This window comes from Colias eurytheme, chromosome 21, assembly GCF_061535395.1.
Source record: "Colias eurytheme isolate Ceu_HAF_F1 chromosome 21, ilColEury1 Martin Lab GWU primary, whole genome shotgun sequence".
NCBI lineage: Eukaryota > Metazoa > Arthropoda > Insecta > Lepidoptera > Pieridae > Colias > Colias eurytheme.
This window is the reverse complement of record NC_143000.1, coordinates 5,804,311-5,827,174: the sequence shown is the minus strand read 5'-3', so window position 1 is coordinate 5,827,174 and position 22,864 is coordinate 5,804,311. Positions and strand designations below refer to the sequence as shown.

Sequence of the window (22,864 nt, the reverse complement as noted above, 5' to 3'; positions counted from 1 at the left end):
TTTGAACGCATCCTAATTGTTGACGCAATATCCGCTGTACCATGAAGTGAAGCATGCGCCTTGTCATATTCAGTCATTGAATGGTCAAAGATTCATAAATTTACAAAAATCATATAAATAGGGCCAACGCTCAAGTGTTGAACTGTGATAAGTTTATTCTAAGGTTGTAGTGAGTAATCTAATGTGCATATAAGTGAAAAAGTACAGTATCAAGATGCTTATCAAAGAATAGTGAGTATTGTTAAAGGTTATATATTCTGTAATTGCGAAAATAAATCGATTTTATAACAGTCAGCAAAAATCTGTAGAGCGTTGCTTTCGTAAGCGGTTTTTTTCATAAAATGTTTATCAAAGTACAACCAATGTCCGGTTAATAAATCAAATTGGTAACAAATATAAATGTATTTTAATTTAAATATAATTATGTATCTTAGTCGCGGAGCTTGATTTTATATTTACGTCTGTTTATTATATTGAAATATTTTTTCTTTTTCAGTCGTGTTACCCTCCCATTAACAGTTGAAGAGGTAAGCATGTCTTAATTTGAGATATTTAATAGTTTAATGATAACTATGACTTCCCTTATATTTTTTTACATGAAACATTATACAACTAACATACGATTTCTAACGATTTATCAATGAAATCGATTGAAAATACCAATTCATTCGTTATTTCAATATGTTATTTAGAAATAAGGAATTAGATTTTTAAAAATTAAAAAATATATACCTATTCATTGAGACCTACCAAATTGTTTACCCAAATTACGAAAACTAATCTTTTGGACCAATTCAAATGAAATTAATTTAAGTATATGCTCTTTACGAATATAATGATAGGTATAAATAAAAAATATGCTGTTGAGATAAAGTAATTATTTACCTATATGGATAAAATATTATATTAAAGTTAATGCATATTGGTGCATTTTAATAATTAGTACTGCTTATAAGGACTATACATTGCTTTTTTCCTAAGCGAAACTGGTAATAATTATTTATTCTCATACAACTTTCATAACTGACTGTTAAACACATAGTAGAGCACTTTAAACTTAACAATTAAATTATTATACACTTATAATAATAATAATTAATAACCATAAAAATAATATTTCATAAGTCAAATACTTATTTAGAAAAGCACCACATGCACACACACATATTTACGTTTTCTCTACATAAGAACCATCCTTGTACTTCAAAGAATATTATAAAAAAATAATTATAAGAAGACCAAGGAAAACGGTTATTTTTTATACATATAGATGAAGGGTACATTATTATTTAATATTTATGTATTATAGTCATTTAAATAGGTAACATTTGACACTTAATAAAAGTTCAACCACGTAATCTTGTAACGGCATGCATAAAATAATATATTTTTCTTTTTGTTAGAACTGCACATTACATGACTACATTCATAATGACTAATACAAGTAATTTGTCTATTTGCTTCCACTAATAAACCATTCTAAACATAATAAATAATAAATAATTTCTGATCTAAAGAATGGCATGTTGTTACAATGTTGCATTATTATACACTTTATTTTTAATACTAGGGATGTTATTCTAAAAATCGAAAGCACCATAAATTAATAACCTTGTTGTGATTATAAATAAACACAATTATATTTATTATTCTTTTTACCTACAATAAAAGTATTTTTATACCTTTGCAAATGCGTTATTTTGCTCCCTTAATTAAGGAACAAATAAAATATAATGAGAGAGCTGTGGCACTGTGGGGGTGGAAAGATGAGATTTTTCTTTTATGCTTTGATAAAGAAAATTTGTGATACAGAGAGCAATATGGGATAGATCTATTGAATACCATATAAGGGAATGCAGCCAGTGTTTTATTGTTGTAACTTATTATCTTAATAAAATTATCAAAATTATCTCTATGGACACTGTTATTGAATTCCTGTAATAATGTAATTGAATTCCTATAATTATTTTTGACAATATTGTTTTCACATTGCTCTATATCTGACATGTTTTTTTTTTTTTCTGTGTATAATTATTTAAATTAAATACTTAATTCAATCCAATTCTCAAGTAATGCTGTATGTACCTGTAATTAGTAGCCAATTTAGATTAAGACTTTATGTACGATTACTTATATAATGTTACAAATTGAGTTACTGTTGGTGCATCTATAAATAAATAAATAAATAAATAAATTATCTTGTCCATTAGCATTATAATGTTACATTAAAATCCTTTTAATACTTTTGCATTTCGTCAATGTTGAGTCTGTAAACAGTGAGAATAAAAACTGAATCTACAATAATATTTTAATATTGTAACATGAACCAGAAATTTTGTAAGCCTTTTTAAGAAAATTTCGCATTCTTCTAAATTATACTATGTATGTAGGTATATAGAAAAGGAGTGCAGAATCCAAAAAAATATATACTTATTAGTAGGTACGTTGTACTGTGTACATATGATATTAACAAAAAAAAAATACACACATTTGACACACGCATACATTAATTTTTATTTATTATTATAGTAAAGATAGTTTGGATACTCAATGTCGTTTTTTTAAACGATAGATTAAACTTAACATCCTTGGAAGCAATATTCTTGTTAAACAAACACAAAGCTTCACGAAGGTCCTTGAGAATAGACAGGCCATTGACAAAAAGTCGAGTTGTGTTAGCCAACGAGCTAGCGGCCGCCGCATCAGTCGGTCAAGGTCTTATCTCCGCGAATGTTATGTGATGCAGGCATGTAGGCCATATTTTGTGCACCGTTAATTATATAACTGACCGATTGGCTTTATTTGTCACACTGCCTTCCAAGCCAGAGGTGGTGGGTTCGATTCCCACCCAGGTTAAATGTTTGTGTGATAAACATAAATGTTTACTCTGTGTCTGGGTGTTAATATTTTATCTATTTAAGTATTTTTTTTTTAATTTGGTTTCCATGACTTAAAGCTTAGTATAGGATAAGATCGTGCCGTGTGCGAAAATCGTCCTGAAATATTTATTTATTTATGGCAACTTTAAATGCTTCACTCACTACCCTATAACTTTACAATACAACGCTCTTTACCTGTTTCATACTGGTGCTTTGTGAATAACTTGATCCTCTTTATTAATATATATAATAATAATTCATAGTTAGTTTATGTGAAAAAAAAACTTGTTATACAGATATAATATGCTAAGTCGTACTTTTTTTAAGTGATATGCTTGACTCTATTGCGTCATTCTCAAAAACCTTGTTCGTGTTCGTCGTACACTGTACGACAACGTACTTACTTATAATATGAGTACGTTATAACTGTAATATTGTATTCTTAAATTTTCAATTTTGTTTACAATTCAATTTTAGTTTTATTGATAAAGTGTCTATTGTTGAATCTACCTATTTATTATATGATCCCTTATCAAAATCAACAGAGATAAATTAAACCATTAATTTGATTGCCTGGATCAGTTTCCCTATAGCTGGGTCCACACCGGCCGATCCAGTGATCCCGCGATCCGCGATCCAGGATCGCGGAGCATGGATCGTGGATCATGTTAGGCCGATCCACTTTAAAAACTTGCGATCCAAAATATGCGCTCCAAGTGATCCTAAGGTGATCCGTGATTCAGCCAGTCTAACTCTTGTACGATATGGAGTCACACGTACAACGGCGGCGTCTTGCCGTTGCAGCAGTAACTTTTATTATACTGAAATGTTTGCACAAAAAATAAAAAAAAATAAATCGACGGTTTTGGGTGAAACAACTTTACAAAAATCGATTGGAATCTGGGACTCAGCTGTACGCAGAGTTAGTTTCAGATGAAGTGGAACACAATTTTATGCTATTCAATTTGAGATATTCGACTTTCTGAGATGTCCATGGTGAGGTGGATCGCGCGATCCAACACAACCGTCCACACCGCGCGCATCACGCAACTGAGGCACCTTTGAAGCGGGTACAAAAACCGCCCGCTAACGGATCGCACGAGGTAGGGATCGCGCGCGGCAAAACGCGTGCATGGATCGCGCGCGGCACGTCCACACCGCCCGCATCTTTGGATCGCGCGCCTGCCGCGCGCGATCGGATCGCGGTGGATCGGCCGGTGTGGACCCAGCTATTGAAAAGAAACGCAAAGTACCTTTTACCAAGTCTCTCTTGTCCTGTACGTTGTTAATTACTGTTCGAAAGATACATTACTTATACAGATTTTTTGCCATATTATGTAGAAAACAATTATTATAAGTAGTTATATGTTATTTGATCGAAATGTCCTGAAGATCGATAAATCCCGACCATCCCAAAGTGCATTTGTAAAGTACTGACATACATAATTCAATTTTCTTTATAATTGTATATTTTTCGTAGTATCAAGTCGCACAGTTGTACTGCGTGGCGGAGGTGTCCAAAAATGAAACCGGCGGCGGCGAAGGAATAGAAGTTATAAAGAATGAACCATTCAAGGACTACCCTCTTCTCGGTAAGACAACACAAATCATTATTATAATTAGTACTTCATATATATATAATTTTGTAAATTTTATAATAGATCCTATCCTCGTTTCATAATATGGGATTGTGAAAAATAAACCTGCTACCAATGAAAAATTTCTTACAAGCTATTGGTTTCCGCATTACACAGTTCTAATTTTTCAGCTTAAAATAACCGTGAAAGTAGGTACATATACATTTTGTATAATAATCGTAGGTTTCATTCCGGTGTAAGTCACTTGAGTACACTTTTCTGTGCGTGTATCAGCTGCAGCTAAAGCATTATCACAATGTATCATATCAATGCTTTAGTGCAAAATATAAAGCACACCATTTAAAATTACAAACAATTTATCAGTTCAGACCATTTATATTTTGATTAAAATCGATAAGACATGTGAAAACGTATAATCTTATCGCATATCTTTATCGACTTATATTCACTTATCCATCGCTCTGTAATTATTAATGTGTTGCATTTTAAAGCTAAATTGTGCTAAACAAATGTATATAAAAATATTTTTACACTTTTCAATACAGTTCGTAAAATATACATACTTATTACACCGATTAAACAGCACTTATTTCGATATATTTCATATTGTTTTTGTGTCGATTTAACTGTTCCACATACAGCTATATAAATAGTGCCTGAATATGGATGATATATGCTTTGAGATAGAGACCACGAATTAAATTAAAACTAAGGTTCTTTTCATACTAAACTACTAGATTCGGCAATTAAAAGGCTTTTAATAATAATAACTATTTCGTTGATTGATGCTATTCATGTATGTTGTATCTTTTGTGAGTAGGAGTAAGGTTTAAAAATATATTAGTCAGTTCTTTAAAGAAACGAATCTTCAATGGCGGCGCTTATCATTCCCTCTCGCTCACACACGGCCGTACGGTATGCAAAAAAAAATAGGGTAAAGTAAAATGTATTTAATTTTCCCTGTTATAATTTTTGGAAGAAGTGTACAAATACAACCCTCGAATTTAAGGTTTTTGTGGGGGGGGGAGGGGAGGGGGGAGTGGTGGGAATCCCTCCTCCAAAGGGGGGGGTGAGGAGTCACTTAGTTTCTGAGATATTGGAGTTTAAAGTTTTGAGAATTGCCTTGAAATTGCAAAAAAAAATATGGACAAGAAATACTATGAACTTTTCACAGTAATATCACCAAGTTTCAAATCGTGGGTAATTATTGTACCGGCGAGCCTAATTTTTTTTTTTTAGTTTGTAACATTTTCGCCATTTATATTTAGAATGACAATTATGTATTTGCTATAGTAAATAATATTTTCTTTAATAATATATTCTTTGGGGAAAGTTGTTCAGTTTATGGGCTAATTACGAGACTACGAGTATTAATGGGGATTTTGTTGCGTTCTGTATATGTCATTTGATAGTTCATATAAATACACAAATATCATAACAAAACAGTTTGTCAACAAACAAATTAAAATAATTAACAAAATAATAAATAAAATAATTATCAATTTACGTTATTTTTATTTTCTTTTTTGCGGATCCTACCATCTGTCAAAGTCAGCTTTGGCCGCCATTGAAGATTCGTTTCTTCATTGAACTAGCTAATAAAAGGAATGTTAATACGGGCATGGCATAAGAATAATGTTATAGCCTGAATGAGATGAAAATTTATGGCTATAAGCATTGAAATCATTCACAAATGTTGGAATGTCTCACATTTTTAAAACCCTTTTATATTTGTTAATATGTTTTTCATTTATAGCGAAGTTATATATTAAGATATCATATCGGTGATAGTAATTTATACCTACATCCTATATTAATTATATGTATTCATTATAATATTTTATTTCAATGCATTTTAAGTTTGCTCTAAATAAATACGTTTAACTGCCTGTGTCATAGTCATTGCCATAACATGTCTTATGAGCTTATTCCGTAAAGTTTGTTAAAATAAAAGTAGATAGTTATAGCGTGAATAATAAACATTCGTCTTTACATCCATACAAACATTCGAATTCATACATAAGTACATTTTTATGCTGACAATGGGCGTAATATCATTTGAATAATTAAATTACTCTACAATGGTACTAGCTAGCATAAAAACGATAATCGCTCTATAGATCCTTCTGCACATTTAATAATAGTCTGTAAATTGTGTAGGTATCAGTTCATTCATTCATTGAGTGAATGAGAAAATACTTTACATAATTCCTTAGGTAAGGAGCAGTCGTGTCGCCTTATGTAATGGCTTATGGCTATAAATGCCTGCAGTATGCACATTGCACACCTATTAGTTGTTGATGGGATTTGATATCTTAATGGGATTGCAGCATCAGAATGAAATTGTATCGAATTTAGGACTAAAATAGCGAATTTTCTAGCGAACAACAGTAATAGAGCTGCAAGTTCTAAGATGTACGATGGCCACGCGAGCTTTTCGGAATGCACTACTTGTCCTCCTTGTCTCGACGACGGTAAATAAGCGAACATTGAGTTAATTGTACGTAGTGTTATAGTAGCATACGTTTTGTATTATCTGGGTATCGTATTTACAGTAATTTGAGTTTATTTTAGTTTATCAAAACTAAATAGTACTTTGCGATGTAGGACAAATTGGTTTAAAGGAAATCACAATTTAAAATAGATTTAGCTGTGATATGTATGTACTTTAAATAGCAATCTAATAAACTCAGTCGAATATATCTTATAACTAGTACCTATACAATATCAAGAAATCCAGGAATAACTGTTTTGCTAACAAAATAGGTAGGTACGTAAAAAAAATTACTTCCTAATCGTTTTTATTGTCCGCCGGTTACATTATATCAAAATGTGTTACACCCTAATAAACATTTTTTTTTTTTAATAAAAATATTGTACATTATAAGGTCAAATCACTGTTGTTTTAAAAATTACAATAGATTTTATTTTAGGCATTACATTGATATCTAAACAGACCTTGTATAGAACAATACATGTAGCCTGTGCCCTGTACCTACGTTTCAATTTAATTCAAAATTTTAACTACATTATTAATTATTATCATCATAGTATGTGCTCTGGTTATGTGATTGTTTCAAAAATATATGTGGATTTGAGAAATAATAATTTACAGTTACACAATATCTCAATGAATAGTTATTTATTGCAGTAGTAAATATCCAGTTAATATATCAGTATTTTATTAATGTACAATATAGATACATACTTGCATATAGCATTAGCTGTTATTATCGTATTTTTATCACTAACGTTTTATAGACATACAGAGTATAATATTATGAATTAATATAAGTATTTCAATTTTAATTTCTGTAAATTAGGAATAATAATATTACGAATGAAATTAAAACAAGTTAGTAAACGTTTATAAATTCTGTTGCAAAATTGTAATCTGCAAATTGTGGAATACAAGAATTGTTCGCTAAATCAATTTTTAGTTAGATTATGCCAGTGACGTCAAGTACCAATTTACACAAGTGCGGCTATGTTTGGATAGGTGTGGCTAAAACCCTTTATTAACTTCCTTGCGATTGTCTTTGTACTGTTCTACATTATATTTTCATCTGTATTACATGTACACAATTAAAGAATTTGTGTTTTGACTACTACTAGGTAGCCTGGTAGTAGGGACTCTGTAAGTCGTGCGTCTAGTTTTAAATTTGGATTATAAAAAAAACCTAGCCCCTAGGTATTATAAAATATTAAACGGTTGAATTTAATTGAGAATATATTGCGATTCAGGGATCGATCCTAAATTCTACAACATTGTCATAATGATTCTGTATTCGTCTTGTATACCTCGCGAATTTTTTACACGCTTTATATTAGCTTCACCTGTATGTTTGTATGTTTGTAACCGACTTCTTTGGGCGCGATTTTGACCCACTTTAAACGGCCAGATTTCGTTCAAACTTTGTAGATTTATTGAAGACCGATGACAATACACTAATTTGATAAAATTTTCTATTTTTTAGTTCGGTTTTCTATAAAAAGCGTGTTTTTTAGTTTTTTTTAACTATTATTATTTGTTGAGCAATTCGACAAGGTTGTTACAAAATTCTCAAAGAGAGGTTTATTTTTAAATTCTCTCTGAAATTAAGGAACAAAAATAATGATACTATGTACCATTAAATTTCTTGCAATATCTATTGCAAATTCTATTTGGATTTGTTTTTTTTTTGTTCTTTAACATTAAAACATAAAAGACCAAAATACTACATGAAAAATCTTATCGAGTTCAATTATCAATGACTCATCTCAATACTCAAACAGTATTTTTATGATAACGATTTTAAATCCGGAAGTTGTGTCTACACAAGCCGCAAAACTTTATCACTATCCCTGCATTTCATTAAAAGTATTCATGAATGATCGCGATTGATGATATATAATATATACTGATATATAATCCGTTTTCGTTTATAATTACATTTTTCAAAAAATAACATACTCTAACTGATTAATATTCATTCATGTACGATGACTCTAAAATAATCGGTGTTTTAGGGGGGAAATATTCATCTGGGCAATACACGTATAAGATCTACCATTTGGCGTCAAAGGTGCCCGCATTCATCAGGCTACTTGCGCCCAAGGGATCCCTGGAGGTGCACGAAGAAGCATGGAACGCCTACCCATACTGCCGAACTGTTCTTACGGTAAGTTTTTATACGAATTTGCTCATTGTTTTCTAGGTTACGGCAGTTACGGTTTATTAGGTTTTAACGTCAATACCCTCATAGGAGCAGTGAGACATATTATGAGGGCTTATAATAATGATGATGATGTCAATTGTCAATTCTAGCTAGTTATTTATATTTATATATATTATAGTTATTTCCTATGTAGACCACTTGTTGTGAACAATATAATAATTATATTTCAATAGCAGATAGAGTCGCAATTTATTTTTCGTCTAGCTTATAATATACTGATTCAAATCACGAGCCAGTTATAATAATTAGGGCTGCCATTCCTTGCTTTCCCGTTTATTCATTGTTCTCCACACCAATAGGACATTTTTCTTAAATATAATATGCAAACAGACGAAATTAATTTATGAAAACTACTAGTAGAAATTTCTTTATTATATCATAACTATAAACATTTCAAAATCGATTCCTTAATCAGTATCATTAATGTTTTTATTTTTTATAAATAAGTCAGTTTTTATTTATTAGTGTCCGCAGCCCTATCTATGCCTTCTGTTTGCAATTTGTGCTATATAATATTGTGTATAGGCATTTGTAATGTGTATATTGCAATTTTGGGCCAATTATTCGCATCGCGTGTCGTATAAAGCCGTATGTACATGTCGAGTGTAAATAAAACAACTATGTCTGATCTATGTCGACTATTTCTTTATACTTTTGGCGTTTTAATAGTTCTGAACACGTTTTAGTAGTCAGATGTTAAAAATAAATATGCCATTAATTTAATTATTATCTTGACATCTTATAATGTTATAAAAAGTTATGTACGCAACTTTTTATATCGTTATTTTCGTAATACAAATAAATATTATACAATTTTGTTAAGTCACGTTTGTGTAACTACGATATACGATAAGATCAATGCGAAAAGATAGCTCATTTTATATTTAAAAAAATATTATATTTCTAAATATTATAATAAAATTAAATTTTTGAAAAATAATGATGTTTTGAAATAGTAATGAGTGCTTTATAAGTATAAGTAAGAGTATGACTTTCATTTTTATAAGTGTTTTAATCACGTTTTAATACATATTATAATGTGTTCAATATTTTTTCAATACATAATAAGAATAGATTTCGCTCTAGAACGAGAAAGTACTATGTTTCTTCGCACGTGTCTTCAATTCTTCTGGCCCTCTGGGTATAGAATGAAATTGAATGTCTTTGAGTAGAGATTTTTCCATACGTATATGAAATATTTAGTATGTACTGCACGTTTCTAAACTCAATTGAATTGTGCTTTTGAGATAGGTAGTAAAGATGTTGATAGGCTACCTTGTTCTTACAACATATTCGTATCTATTAATATATAAATTTCGAATATGTAGATACCACTTAATTAGGTGTACGTGTATGTGTAGCATTTGCATCATCATTATTGTCAGTAAATTTTTTTACTGTACTTAGGTACATGCTTTTTATGAAGGTTTAAGTGTAGTTGTATCTTCAACATTTTAGTTCAAGAATAAGGCAGTTTTTATTACGATATTTTCGTTCGCTGTTACGAATAGATACGTGATTTGAATGATGTATAAAAATAGAAAGATTTCGATTGATAGACTCTTTTTTACGAGAGAACTCGAGCCTTTGAATTTTCAATGAAGTGGGAGCAGGGAGTGCTTTCGCTTCCAGAATAATATAATGAAATTATTTTCAGAATCCCGGATACATGAAGGAGAACTTCGTAATCTGCATAGAATCCCTGCATTTACCTGACGCCGGTGACCAATACAATGTAAGTAATATATGTGTTACATATTTTGTTAACAACTTCTTTTTGTAATTTGATTTTAAGTCTTTTCATAACGAAATACCTATCATTAAGTTGGTATTTACTTTACTAAAATATTTTAACAAGAAAATGGAAAAGTGAAACCTCCAAATTAAAAATGTATTTCTCATTAAAAAAATTAAGGACAGAAATAAAATAATAATTTTAAAAAACGGCAATTTTATTAATACAAAATGACTAATTTTAAAGTGACATTAAAAATTACCGAGGCTCCTTTATAATTTATTCACAAGGTTATAAATTTAAAATTGAATCTACAAACCAAATCTGGAAAAAGAAAATTATATGTTAATTAGTTTTTCATACACTAGGTACCTACTCAACGTCTAGGTAGTCGTAAAGATAATTTAAGTAATAATATTAATTATTATGTACACGATAAAAATATTTGATAAGAAACATAATTACTGTTCCGCATCAAGGTTTTCGTTGAAATTAAGGAAAAGTTGATTGTATTCTTAATTTTAATTAAGTAAAAGAGGAAAGTAGCGAAAGGATTTAACAAGGACCGGTTTACCGTGATATCTGATTTGAAAGGAAAATATTGTGGGAAGCACAATCTTTTGGGGTATTACGGAGTAAATGTAATAAGTGAAAGTGAAAAAAACGTTTGTTCTTATTTACATTTGTATTAGAAAGATAATATGTATATATATACTATCATGGTTACTAGGTATATGATAGTATATGTCTGTATTTCTTCATATTGTCATAGGCAACGAGTTTAAAGTTAATTCAATCACACATATTGGTATTTTTATTGTAGATTGAGAATCTATACTAATATTATAAAGCTGAAGAGTTTGTTTATTTGAACGCGCTAATCTCGGGAACCACTGCAACTGGTCAGATTTGAAAAATTATTTTCGTTGTTAGATAGCCCATTTATCGAGGAAGGCTATAGGCTATAATATATCATTACGCTAAGACCAACAGGAGCGGAGCCACGCGGGTGAAACCGCGAAGCGCAGCTAGTTTGAAATAAAACTGGAACAGTCGATGAAAATAAATCCGGAATTCCGACAGTTTAACAAAATTTACACACAATAATGTAATCATGGTCCCTTTTAAACCAGCAGTTAAATCTTTTATAAAATCTTGGGGCGGAAGCTTGACCCATTTTGTGTGAAAGCATGCAGTAAAAACTTCGGCTAATTGTCGACCCGCGATTGTTGCCCGTGAAAAAGTTTACGGCTATTTTTATCGGTACCTAGGTTATTTGTATACTGACATTTAAATATTTTTTGAAGTGAAACAAATTCAGAGTATCCACATTTCAATATTTTTTTAGAGTGAAGCTTCTTTAGGTGCGTTGAAAGTAAAATTTCAGGATTGCGTGATAGCAATACCGTGATGTCATGGAGTAATGCGAAAATTTTGGTATCTTTGATTCTTGCTAAAGAAGTTTCACTTCTAACACGTGCTCGGCATACACGCTCTTTTTTTCATGAGCTTTCAATAGCAGTTCAATGATTTTCAAGAGAGGTTTATTTGCACTATTAAAAAGCTGATTGCCCTGGCTTTGACCGAGATGATCCGTGATATAAGAAGCTATGAAGAAGCCAGTGTTAGTTTTTGGTTAATATGTAGCCCTCTAGTGGTAAAAGAAATGTTGTAAATCAATGAGTAGATAGTGAGTTAAATCGTAACTAACAAACAGTATAAAAAATTATTATAAAAAATATATATTTTCCAGTAGTGAATGAAGAGTTTTATTGTAGATTTTTTGTTTCTCCGTCATCTGTACACAAGGTCAAAAGGCATCTATGATCAGATGATAACGCGTATCATTACTGAATGATTACATAAAAAAACCTTTGATACGGTGTAGTGTGAAACGCGCGGGTGATAACATCTCTGTCGTATATTGAATAAAACCTAAACAACTTTTACGTTTTGATCAAAACAACAATAATAAACACATCACGTTTTATTTAATTATCTGATGTACCTTAGGATAAAAGGATTATAACCTTTGAGTTCAACGCTTAAAATAATTATATATATGAGAAATATTTTTGCTAGTTGATTTTTTTAAATTATACTTATTGTAGATAGTAACAAATACAGTACGATGAAAGATGACCACAAATGGCGGCCGTCTGCGCACGTACACTCATGAAGAAAATACTTAAGACAAAATAATATTTTAATGCTGGTTAAATAATTTGTGTAAACGCTGCGCTGCAGCTGGTTATGTCAAACCAAAAAATCTTTTCTTCATGAGTGTACGTGCGCAGACGGCCGCCATTTGTGGTCATCTTTCGTGAATCGTACTGTACCTTGGGATACGCAGACTACGGAAATCCTTAAATATATAATTAAATTTTATTTAAAACTAGCGGTCCGCCCCGGCTTCGCCCGTGGTACATATTTACGTTTTCTCTACATAAGAACCATCCTCGTACTTCAAGGAATATAATAAAAAAAGAATTATCGAAATCGGTTCAGCCGTTCTCAAGTTATGCGCTTACCAACACATTTTGGGATTCATTTTTATATTAAACTAGCGGTCCGCCCCGGCTTCGCCCGTGGTACATATTTACGTTTTCTCTACATAAAAGCCATCCTCGTACTTCAAGGAATATAATAAAAAAAGAATTATCGAAATCGGTTCAGCCGTTCTCGAGTTATGCGCTTACCAACACATTTTGCGATTCATTTTTATATATAAGACTAGCGGTCCGCCCCGGCTTCACCCGTGGTACATATTTACGTTTTCTCTACATAAAAGCCATCCTCGTACTTCAAGGAATATAATAAAAAAAGAATTATCGAAATCGGTTCAGCCGTTCTCGAGTCATAACTCGAGAACGGCAATGAATCGCAAAATGTGTTGGTAAGCGCATACGCTTACCAACACATTTTGCGATTCATTTTTACAAACAGCACCTAATTTTATAATATGTGATAATAATTTTAATAAATACATAAATCTATAATGTATGGTGACGAAAATGATAAAGTTTCCAATAAAAACTATGCTAATAAACGATGTTTATTACGCTATTCATGATAATTATTACACAAAGAAAATTATTGCTTAGCTACTTTACTAACTTAATAATATAAATCTTTGAAATTAAAATTTGAATTTTGGACTGACGTCGTCTTTTCTTACCTTAATTTGAATTACGGAGGTCATATTATGACAAATACATATATGAATATTTTGTTTTTACGTTGCTAGTTGCTAGAGAAAAATTTTCAGAGTTAAGGGCTTGGTCTAGTAGTGCAAACAAATGCATCCTGTCATCCTATATGTAAATAATACAAATGTACTAAGGGAAAGTTGCTCCACTTAATTTTTAATAAAAATTAAATCATTCGTATGTATAATTTAATATTCGTAAAAATGACAATTTGAAACAATTTTCGTGAAAATTACACCGGGTGATTTTTTTTTATCAGTGCACAAAATTTGCGAATACTTTCTATTGATATCTTCAACTTCATGTTTAAGTATATAACTGATCAACTTTTACAAAGAAATTTGGACGAAATATAAAAAAAAATAAGCTTTCCATACAAAATGCATAACTCTATACATTTTTTTCGACCTAAGTTTCTTAGTGAAAGTTGTTCAGTTTAACTAATAAAACGGATAAACAAATTTTGTATATAATAAAAAAAATGTAATGTTTGTGTTAAAAAATTATAAAATAGAAAAATACGCAAATGAAAACAAAAGGTGTTTATTTCTGACTAGCTTCCGCCCGCGACTCCGTCCGCGCGGATGTCAGTCTTCGCGTCTTCTACAGATTTATTATATTATGTGTAATATATAGATTTATATTGATAAACCTAATAAATCTTTTGCTAGCATTCTGATGCTTTATCGGTTGCACTGGATTTATCTCTTTTTTTTCAATCGCTTGAATGATATAGGATGGGTCCTTGATGGGCATCGAATGCTGAAGTCTCGAATCAATCAATTCTGACAGTAGGCAATTTATGTAAAATCTTGATAATGGTCCATCATTTTATTTTGCCTAAACGTTACATACTTTTTTATAATTATATTCTATTTTTAACGAATTATTCACTCCAGTCCAAACAGAAAATAAGCAGACTTCTGCTTCAGCAAAGTTTAGTTGTCCCTGAATTTAGAAAAAATAGTCATGATTCTTATCTATGACAAAAGTGTTACTTTTTGCATTGTATTTCAAATATTAAATTTTTTTTTAACCGCATCTTCCGCATTCATGTCTTTTGCCGGAATTAGACATTTAACTTCTACTAAAGTCCGGTCGCGGAGCAGAAAGAATTTCGTACAATGACCTCTTTACCTATTGACAGTGGTCACAAACATTTTTGAATGAAGTGCAGTTTACATGAAATATTTGGAGAAAATGTTTTTTACTAATCTATACTTATAATAAATCTGTAGAGAGGCCAATTCTGTACATGAAATATATTTAAAAAAAAACTATGAAGGGGTGATAAGGGATCGCTACTGATGCCAAAAATGCAATCAGTAAAATTTTTGTCTGTCTGTCTGTCTGTCTGTCTGTATATTCGTTATAGAAACAAAAACTACACGACGGATTTTAAAGAAATTTGGCACAATTATTCTTCATACTCCTGGGCAGGTTATAGTAAAAGAATCATGTAAATCGGTGTAGAAACACCAAAGTTATACATGAAATACGCTATAAGTCATCGCGCGTGAATTACATGCCATAAGGATTATTTTTGTGTATCAGTTGCCGCGTTCGACGCGCTTCGCGGCGGGAGCTATAAAAAGGCGGCGGGTCCGCACCCGTTTCGCGTTGTCACGGCATCACGTGTGAACGGCTGAACCGATTTCGATAATTCTTTTCTATTATATTCCTTGAAGTACGAGGATGGTTCTTATGTAGAGAAAACGTAAATATGTACCACGGGCGAAGCCGGGGCGGACCGCTAGTTTATTAAATAAATTATGTCCTTTATTCATTTACAATACTTATTAGTTAGTTTTAACTTTTTACATTTTAACTTTTTCAATAACCACGATATATAAATTATAAATATATATAAAAAAAAATATATATATATAAAAAGTGTGCGTGTACACACATAAGAAGTGACTTCTTTATGACCTTATTTTTCAAAAAATAATTTACTATGTACAATATTACAGAAATACGTTAGTCTAACACGCGATTTCGACTTAGGCGGATTTTGATTGGACATAAAGAGTTTGAGGTTTATTCTTATAAATTTTGAATTCACAAAATCATAATTGAACACCTGACACCAATCAAGCAAACACAAACCTTACGCTCTAAGGTTAAAGGTTTACAATCCCTAAGGACGGCGGTCATTGCACCTGTGCGAGCAAGACACATTATTTTTACAAGGGAGTGACAGTGACAGATAATAACAGGTTAATGTACGAAATTCTTCCTGCTCCGCGACCGGACTTTAGTCCCATTTTCCCTTTTTGATATGGGAGTGTATAAAGTAAATTTTTTAGATATTTCTCGTTATACTTTTAAAAAGTTATTATTGTCATTTTGCTCATTAGGTAAAGTAATTTCGATATCAGTTTTAAGTTTTTTGATACCTGCAATAATAACGTCATAATCGCCTGCACATACTTATCGATTACACCCTGTATACAATCCACCATCCACATTCATAATGTTTTCCTGTCCTCCTCTCCTTTACGCTGTTCACCGATACATTTGAAATGAGTTACACCTGCTACAACTGAAGGATGTTTTATTGTGATCAGCAAATTTTCACCACTGTTGTTGATTATTTGTTTTTCATTTTTAATCAGCAATTGGGAATCATCAGTTTTGTTTTTTGCAGATTGGTGATGTACCCTAACAATACGTCGAAAAGGGAAAGCATCAACGAATTATCGTTTTCGTCCTCTTTTTTTATTCTTCGCGTCTCTGTTACTTCTGTTTGTTTAGTTCTCAACACCCACTGAATTTTCTATGTTATTGTGATCTTCCATTACATCTGAGTTTTGATGATGTGATGATAATCCATTCGTTTTAATATTGGTACTTAGAGTTGGTAGACTAAACTAGAAATGGCGGACTAAATTTGTCAGCGCGTCTGTAAGATCAGAATATAAAACCAACATCCTGTATTTAAGTTACAAAATTAATAATTAAACAACATGCCGCTACGTTGAAAATGAGTAGAAGAAAAAATTAAAACACCTCGGCATATAATTTTGGAGTAAACAAATCATTTTCCCCGTATGGGGATTTCCCCGGATGAACTTGGGAAGTTCAAGTTCTCAATACAAGTTTATATTATATTTCGTATTTCTCAAACGAAAAATAAACATTTTTGGAACTTCAAAAAAAATATATTATAAGAAAATTTATGAGCTTACTTTAGTTTTAAAGAAATATACATCCCTTTACTGACACCCCGTAAAATAAAGAAATTGTTGCCAATCACCTTTGCAATCTATTTGGTTTCATTAACTTTATGTTCGAAGATAATTTTTTTTCTAGTAGTTACACGCGTATTTTTTTCGTTTATTTTCCATATCGAAATCAAATGTTTAAAAATACGAATATTTGCACAAAACTAAGATAAAAATAATCAATTAACAAAAATATTAAATTTAATGAAGGAGAGCAACTTTTACTTCGGTATGAAGGAAAATCGAGCGTAGAGCACACGTCAGAACGCTCCGGCCCAAGGAGCGCGACTAAAGAAATTCGCTAGGATTTTTCCTAATTATTTTAAATATTTTTTTAATATTTAAAGAATTATCAAAATTCAAAAAAAAATTTTTTTTAAGGATTAATACTCATTGGTCTTCAACCAACTCGAATAAATTAATGGAAAAAATAACTTTTAGCAGTATTTATCAATAGCTTTTGTAAGGCAAAAAATGGGAAATTTAATGAATTTATAACGTTCTAATTAAGAAAATCATAAGTTTTTCGGCAATTGTATTCAGCAGTTTTTAATAACGACTATATAAGGATAATAATGCGCTGATCAGATTGTGTAAATTGTAATCGGTTGCAACGTAGTGAGTGCACAAACTTAGCTCGAAATGTCTTTGGCGGAAAGAGACTTATCTTGAAGGCCTGATTAAGGTAACATAAAGTAACTTTATAAATGTGAAAAAATTCACGCTCATTGCGTATATAACACTAATTGATAAACAAGAAAAAAAAATTCAGTTTATCATTTCATTAGCCGGGAAAAAATTGTCAAATAACTTGTTGAAAACGCAATTTTGCTAGACTGCAGCCTTAAGCTGTTATTATAATTCTACAAAGCTTGTAACTCAAAATCTTGCATATCTAAACATTTTTGAAGATCTTTCAATCGCATATTGTAAAATAAACCGGTTGTATTAAGACAAATAGTATTCTAGGCCAGGAAACTTTCATGAGTTCTAGTTTATATTTCCTATAAATATTATGTTCAAAATTACATATATGTATACTTAGTAAAAGAAAATAACTGAACTTGGCGGATAGCCGATCTATCATATGGCATATTGAACAAAATTGACAACATTAAGAGCAAATTAACCCAAAAATGCATAGGTCAAGTGGCCTTAAATACCTCAATGAGACGGAGATGATTTATTCAGTATCGACTGATGGTTGTTAAATATAAATATAAAATAAGTTGTAATACAGCATACGCAAGTCAAAAATGGTTTTAGTATGATATATTTGTTTCACGTTATCGCCACTATCGACACGTGTTTTGAAGTCTAATGGAAAGATGATTTTTGAACTATTGGCTCGTAATATGGAATGGTGTTTTGTAGGAATTACAGACTGTATCACTACATAGTATAAAACAAAGTCGCTTTCTCTGTCCCTATGTCCCTATGTATGCTTAAATTTTTAAAACTACGCAACGGATTTTGATGCAGTTTTTTTTTTAATAGATAGAGTGATTCAAGAGGAAGGTTTTAGTATATAATTTATTATGTTTTAGACAAAGCGGGCGAAGCCGCGGGTGGAAAGCTAGTATGTACTAAACTTAATAATAATATACTACTAACATTATTTAAATACAATAATTCTATACTAGACTATTGTTATCTATAACTCGCTCTAGAAATAAAATAGTCGTACTGAAGCAGAAATAGCGTGCTAAAGTATTTTACCATTTAAGGTGTAATTAAATCAATTACGTAACACAGTAAATGGTAGTAATGATGCTAAGTGCCTTGAAACGCGTCGTCGGATCTTGGGAGCGAAGGTCTAGCTTCCGTAAACTGTTATGTATGTTTATATGTATTTACTTGTTTTTGTATGTACATAATATATGTACGAATTGTGCGTTACTATTATCAATCAATCACAAGTTTTTGCGTGTAGCGTAAATGGAGTCTTGCTGGAGATAATTCGTTGTTTAGGGATGAGGAGAGAAAAAATTCTTATTCTAGCATCAATAGAAAATTGTAGACATTTTAATTTTTCACAGTAATTAAGCTGATTAAAATTAACTCAAAAATTTCATACACAATACAAATGCGCTCTCTATATTATGTAAAATAATGTAATGTTAATGTATAGACCGGATACATGAATACTCTCTATTGTATGTACATACATAGACACAGAGCACTTATACAGTATGCTAAAGATGTACAATGGACGGCTTTATCTACGTAGCGATGTATCTATTATTATATCGATTTATCAGTGATTCAAACATTTAATGAACCTGAATATAGGTTTTTTAAACACGCGTTGTTTCTATGGGAAATAATAAAGTAATATTAAATCTATTAATCAGCGATAAGAACATATAAACGTGAAATGATAGCAGGTAACCTTGATGTTGTAGGTAGGTAGTTGTTTGTTTACAAAAATATACATGTGGAAAAAGCGTGGTATGAATTGTATTAACTGGAACAGATTACAGGAAAATTATTATCTGAATTGTCGATTTTTATAAAAGAAGTTTTTGTTAGTCATTTACCTGGTAATAACATTGTATTTGTGTTTAGTTACGATATTAATACATAATTTAACAGGAAAATAATAATTTGGAAAGATGTAGATACTTATGCGTGTTTCATAGAATCGTGGAATTAAGATACCTAACCTATTTTTAAATATATGTACTTTATTTTTTCTATACAATCGAGATCGACAAGTCTTTAATTATAACAAATACGATTACACCTGACAACTGTTCACACTATGACGTCATACACTTGTTCACAAGGCTGCGACCCGCTCGGTTTACTTCAGTTTTAAAAACAATCGCTAAATGCAACATATAAGATGTAATCGCAATATGCAATAATAACATTGAATACCGTTACGTTTCGAAAAGCACAGCAAATCCAATCGAGTAGTTTATGCGGAATGCTTGAACAAACACATTTTCAAACTGTAAATTATAACAATAACTCAAGTGTATATTTTACAGTACCGTACTTTCCTAATTCCTTTGATTTAAAGTAGTAAGCGTGGTAGTAAGCGTTCTAACAGACGAACGGCAAGTTGCGGACGGCAGAGGCTACTTCAGCCGTCGCCACATGTCGACGGCACGTCGGCGGCTGCAGTTAATATGTCGACGGCAGCCGTCGACATATTAACAGACTGGCAGTTTTCCGTCAACACAAAAGTGCGACACTTGCACTTTTGTGTTGACGGAAAACTGTCAGCGTTTGACGTTTGACGGCATCCGTTTTTGCCGGTCGACGGCAGCCATCCACATTTTAACTGCTGTCGTCGACATGTGGCGAGTGGCGACAGCTAAAGTAGCCTCTGCCGTTCGCAACTTGTCGTTCGTCTGGAACGACGCTGAGACATAACGCAAGACTAACAACAAGGATGGTTACATCACTTTGTTTTAAATACATAAAAAATAATCTTTTAGTTTTATATTTAGAATGAATCATTTGCGATTTAAAGTATTAGCCAATCGTTTACAATATGACTCAATATCAAATCTTATATTCTTTCACAACCGACTTACGTAGATACATGAACAAAAATAACATATAAGTACGCAGGTTATGGCCATCGTAAAATTTATTATGTATTTTTTACTTACCTATACGATCAGGGTGACACGTTAAATCTTAACGTGTCACCCTGATCGTATAGGTAAGTAAAATCTTAACGTGTCACCCTGATCGTATAGGTAAGTAAAAAATACATAATAAATATATAATTAATATTAAAATAAAAATTTCCATTGACCAATGAGACACACTTTACCCTGACCTTGAAATCGACGTAAGAAGCACAAATTCGTTCTTTTTTACATTAAAATTTAAAACCAAGTTCAGATTATATAAATAAACATAATATTATAAGAATAATAAATACATTTAATGAATTCAGATTTATTAACATACATTTACAGCAATATCGCTTTAAAAGTACATAATGCAGTACATTGTAATGATTGGCATAAATATACGGGGTATCCCGCTTTTGGTGCACTATACTCAATGGAACTTAAAAGTTTTTCAAATCCCTGACACAGTCTTCTATTCTACAGAAGTATAACATATTGTTTCCACGCTTCCAGGTGCACGAACTGCCGCCGGAGAAGCTAAAAACGCGCGAAGTTGTAAACATCGATATCGCGAACGACCCCATGTCGCCGGCGGACTACAAGCCGGAGACGGACCCGACCAAGTTCAAGTCGAGCAAGACGGGCCGCGGGCCGCTGGTCGGGCCCAACTGGAAGGGCGAAGTGAAGCCGGTGATGACGTGCTACAAGCTCGTCACTGCGGAGTTCAAGTGGTTCGGACTACAGGTGAGTGAAGAGTGATGAGATAGTGGGATGGGGATTTATGGTCTATCCGATGTTAAGTGGTCACCTAGTACTACCCATGGACGCTAGTAACACGGTGTTACATGAAAGTAAATCCACTCTTTTGTGAGTGAAACCGCTCATGACATGATACAAGCTCGTCACTGCGGAGTTCAAGTGGTTCGGGTTACAGGTTAGTGTAAAGGATAGGATTGTGGGATGGGGATTTATGGCAGAGATAGCCCATGGACACTAGTAACACTGGTGGTGGTGTTACATGGTTCTTTACAAATCTTTTGAGAGTGAAGCCGGTCATGCTTCAAAGAGTGGTCAGTAAATTTATGAAGAAAAAAAATATGAACAAAGAGTAGTTAGGATGAGAACAAATTGTTAGCTTGTTCCTCATAATTCTCGTTTATATTTAATTTTCATAATATAATGTAAATGAATCTATGACGTTTTCATGACGTAAATTAAATTTTAGATAAATAAATTAAAATTAAGATGACGTAAATTAAATATACATGAGTATAGGTAACCTTTTTTTAATTTATAAAATTGAGAAGTTTAATCGTTTATTAATTTTATTATATTTAATTTCAGAGCAAAGTTGAAAATGTGATTCAAAAGTCGGAGCGACGGTTGTTCACTATCTTCCATAGGTAAGTTTGTTATTATTTTCCAATATATTTCGGATTATCCTTTATCTCATTCTTATGGACAAAAACATTATACTTTCTATTACTAATACAATTCTTGGTTTTAATATTTCTTCTTTTTCTTAAATGGCAATTCCCGGTCCCAGTGAGGACGGATTCTAGTAATGTTTTCATTTATTGAAACGGAAAATTTTATTGCAGACAAGTATTCTGTTCCATGGACGACTGGTACGGCATGACAATGGCGGACATCCGCGCCATCGAAGACCGCACTAAAGAGGAATTGGAGAAACTGCGTCGCGAAGGTGAAGTGCGCGGAATGCGCGCTGACAACGAGTAAACGCGCGAAAAGTGCCACGGATCTCTCGCTGTGAAGTTAGCTGCGAGTTGGACACACACTGGTCCCAAGAAGCTTATATCTAATACACTGGAGATTTAAGTATGAACATTAACTTGTAACAAGAAAATATGACCTTGAATGACGCCTGTATGTTTTTTTATC

At 31.9% G+C, this 22,864-nt stretch overlaps 1 protein-coding gene across 1 annotated transcript; it reads left to right on the top strand.

Annotated features, from left to right (window-relative positions):
* Positions 1–53: 53 nt before the first annotated feature.
* Positions 54–22,864, top strand: vib (phosphatidylinositol transfer protein vib). Its single transcript, XM_090114559.1, has 8 exons — positions 54–231; positions 497–527; positions 4,360–4,471; positions 8,987–9,138; positions 10,853–10,930; positions 21,476–21,706; positions 22,307–22,365; positions 22,564–22,864. Exons 1-8 carry the CDS (start codon positions 215–217, stop codon positions 22,700–22,702), a joined length of 819 nt encoding a protein of 272 aa, XP_089970685.1. The 5' UTR covers positions 54–214; the 3' UTR covers positions 22,703–22,864.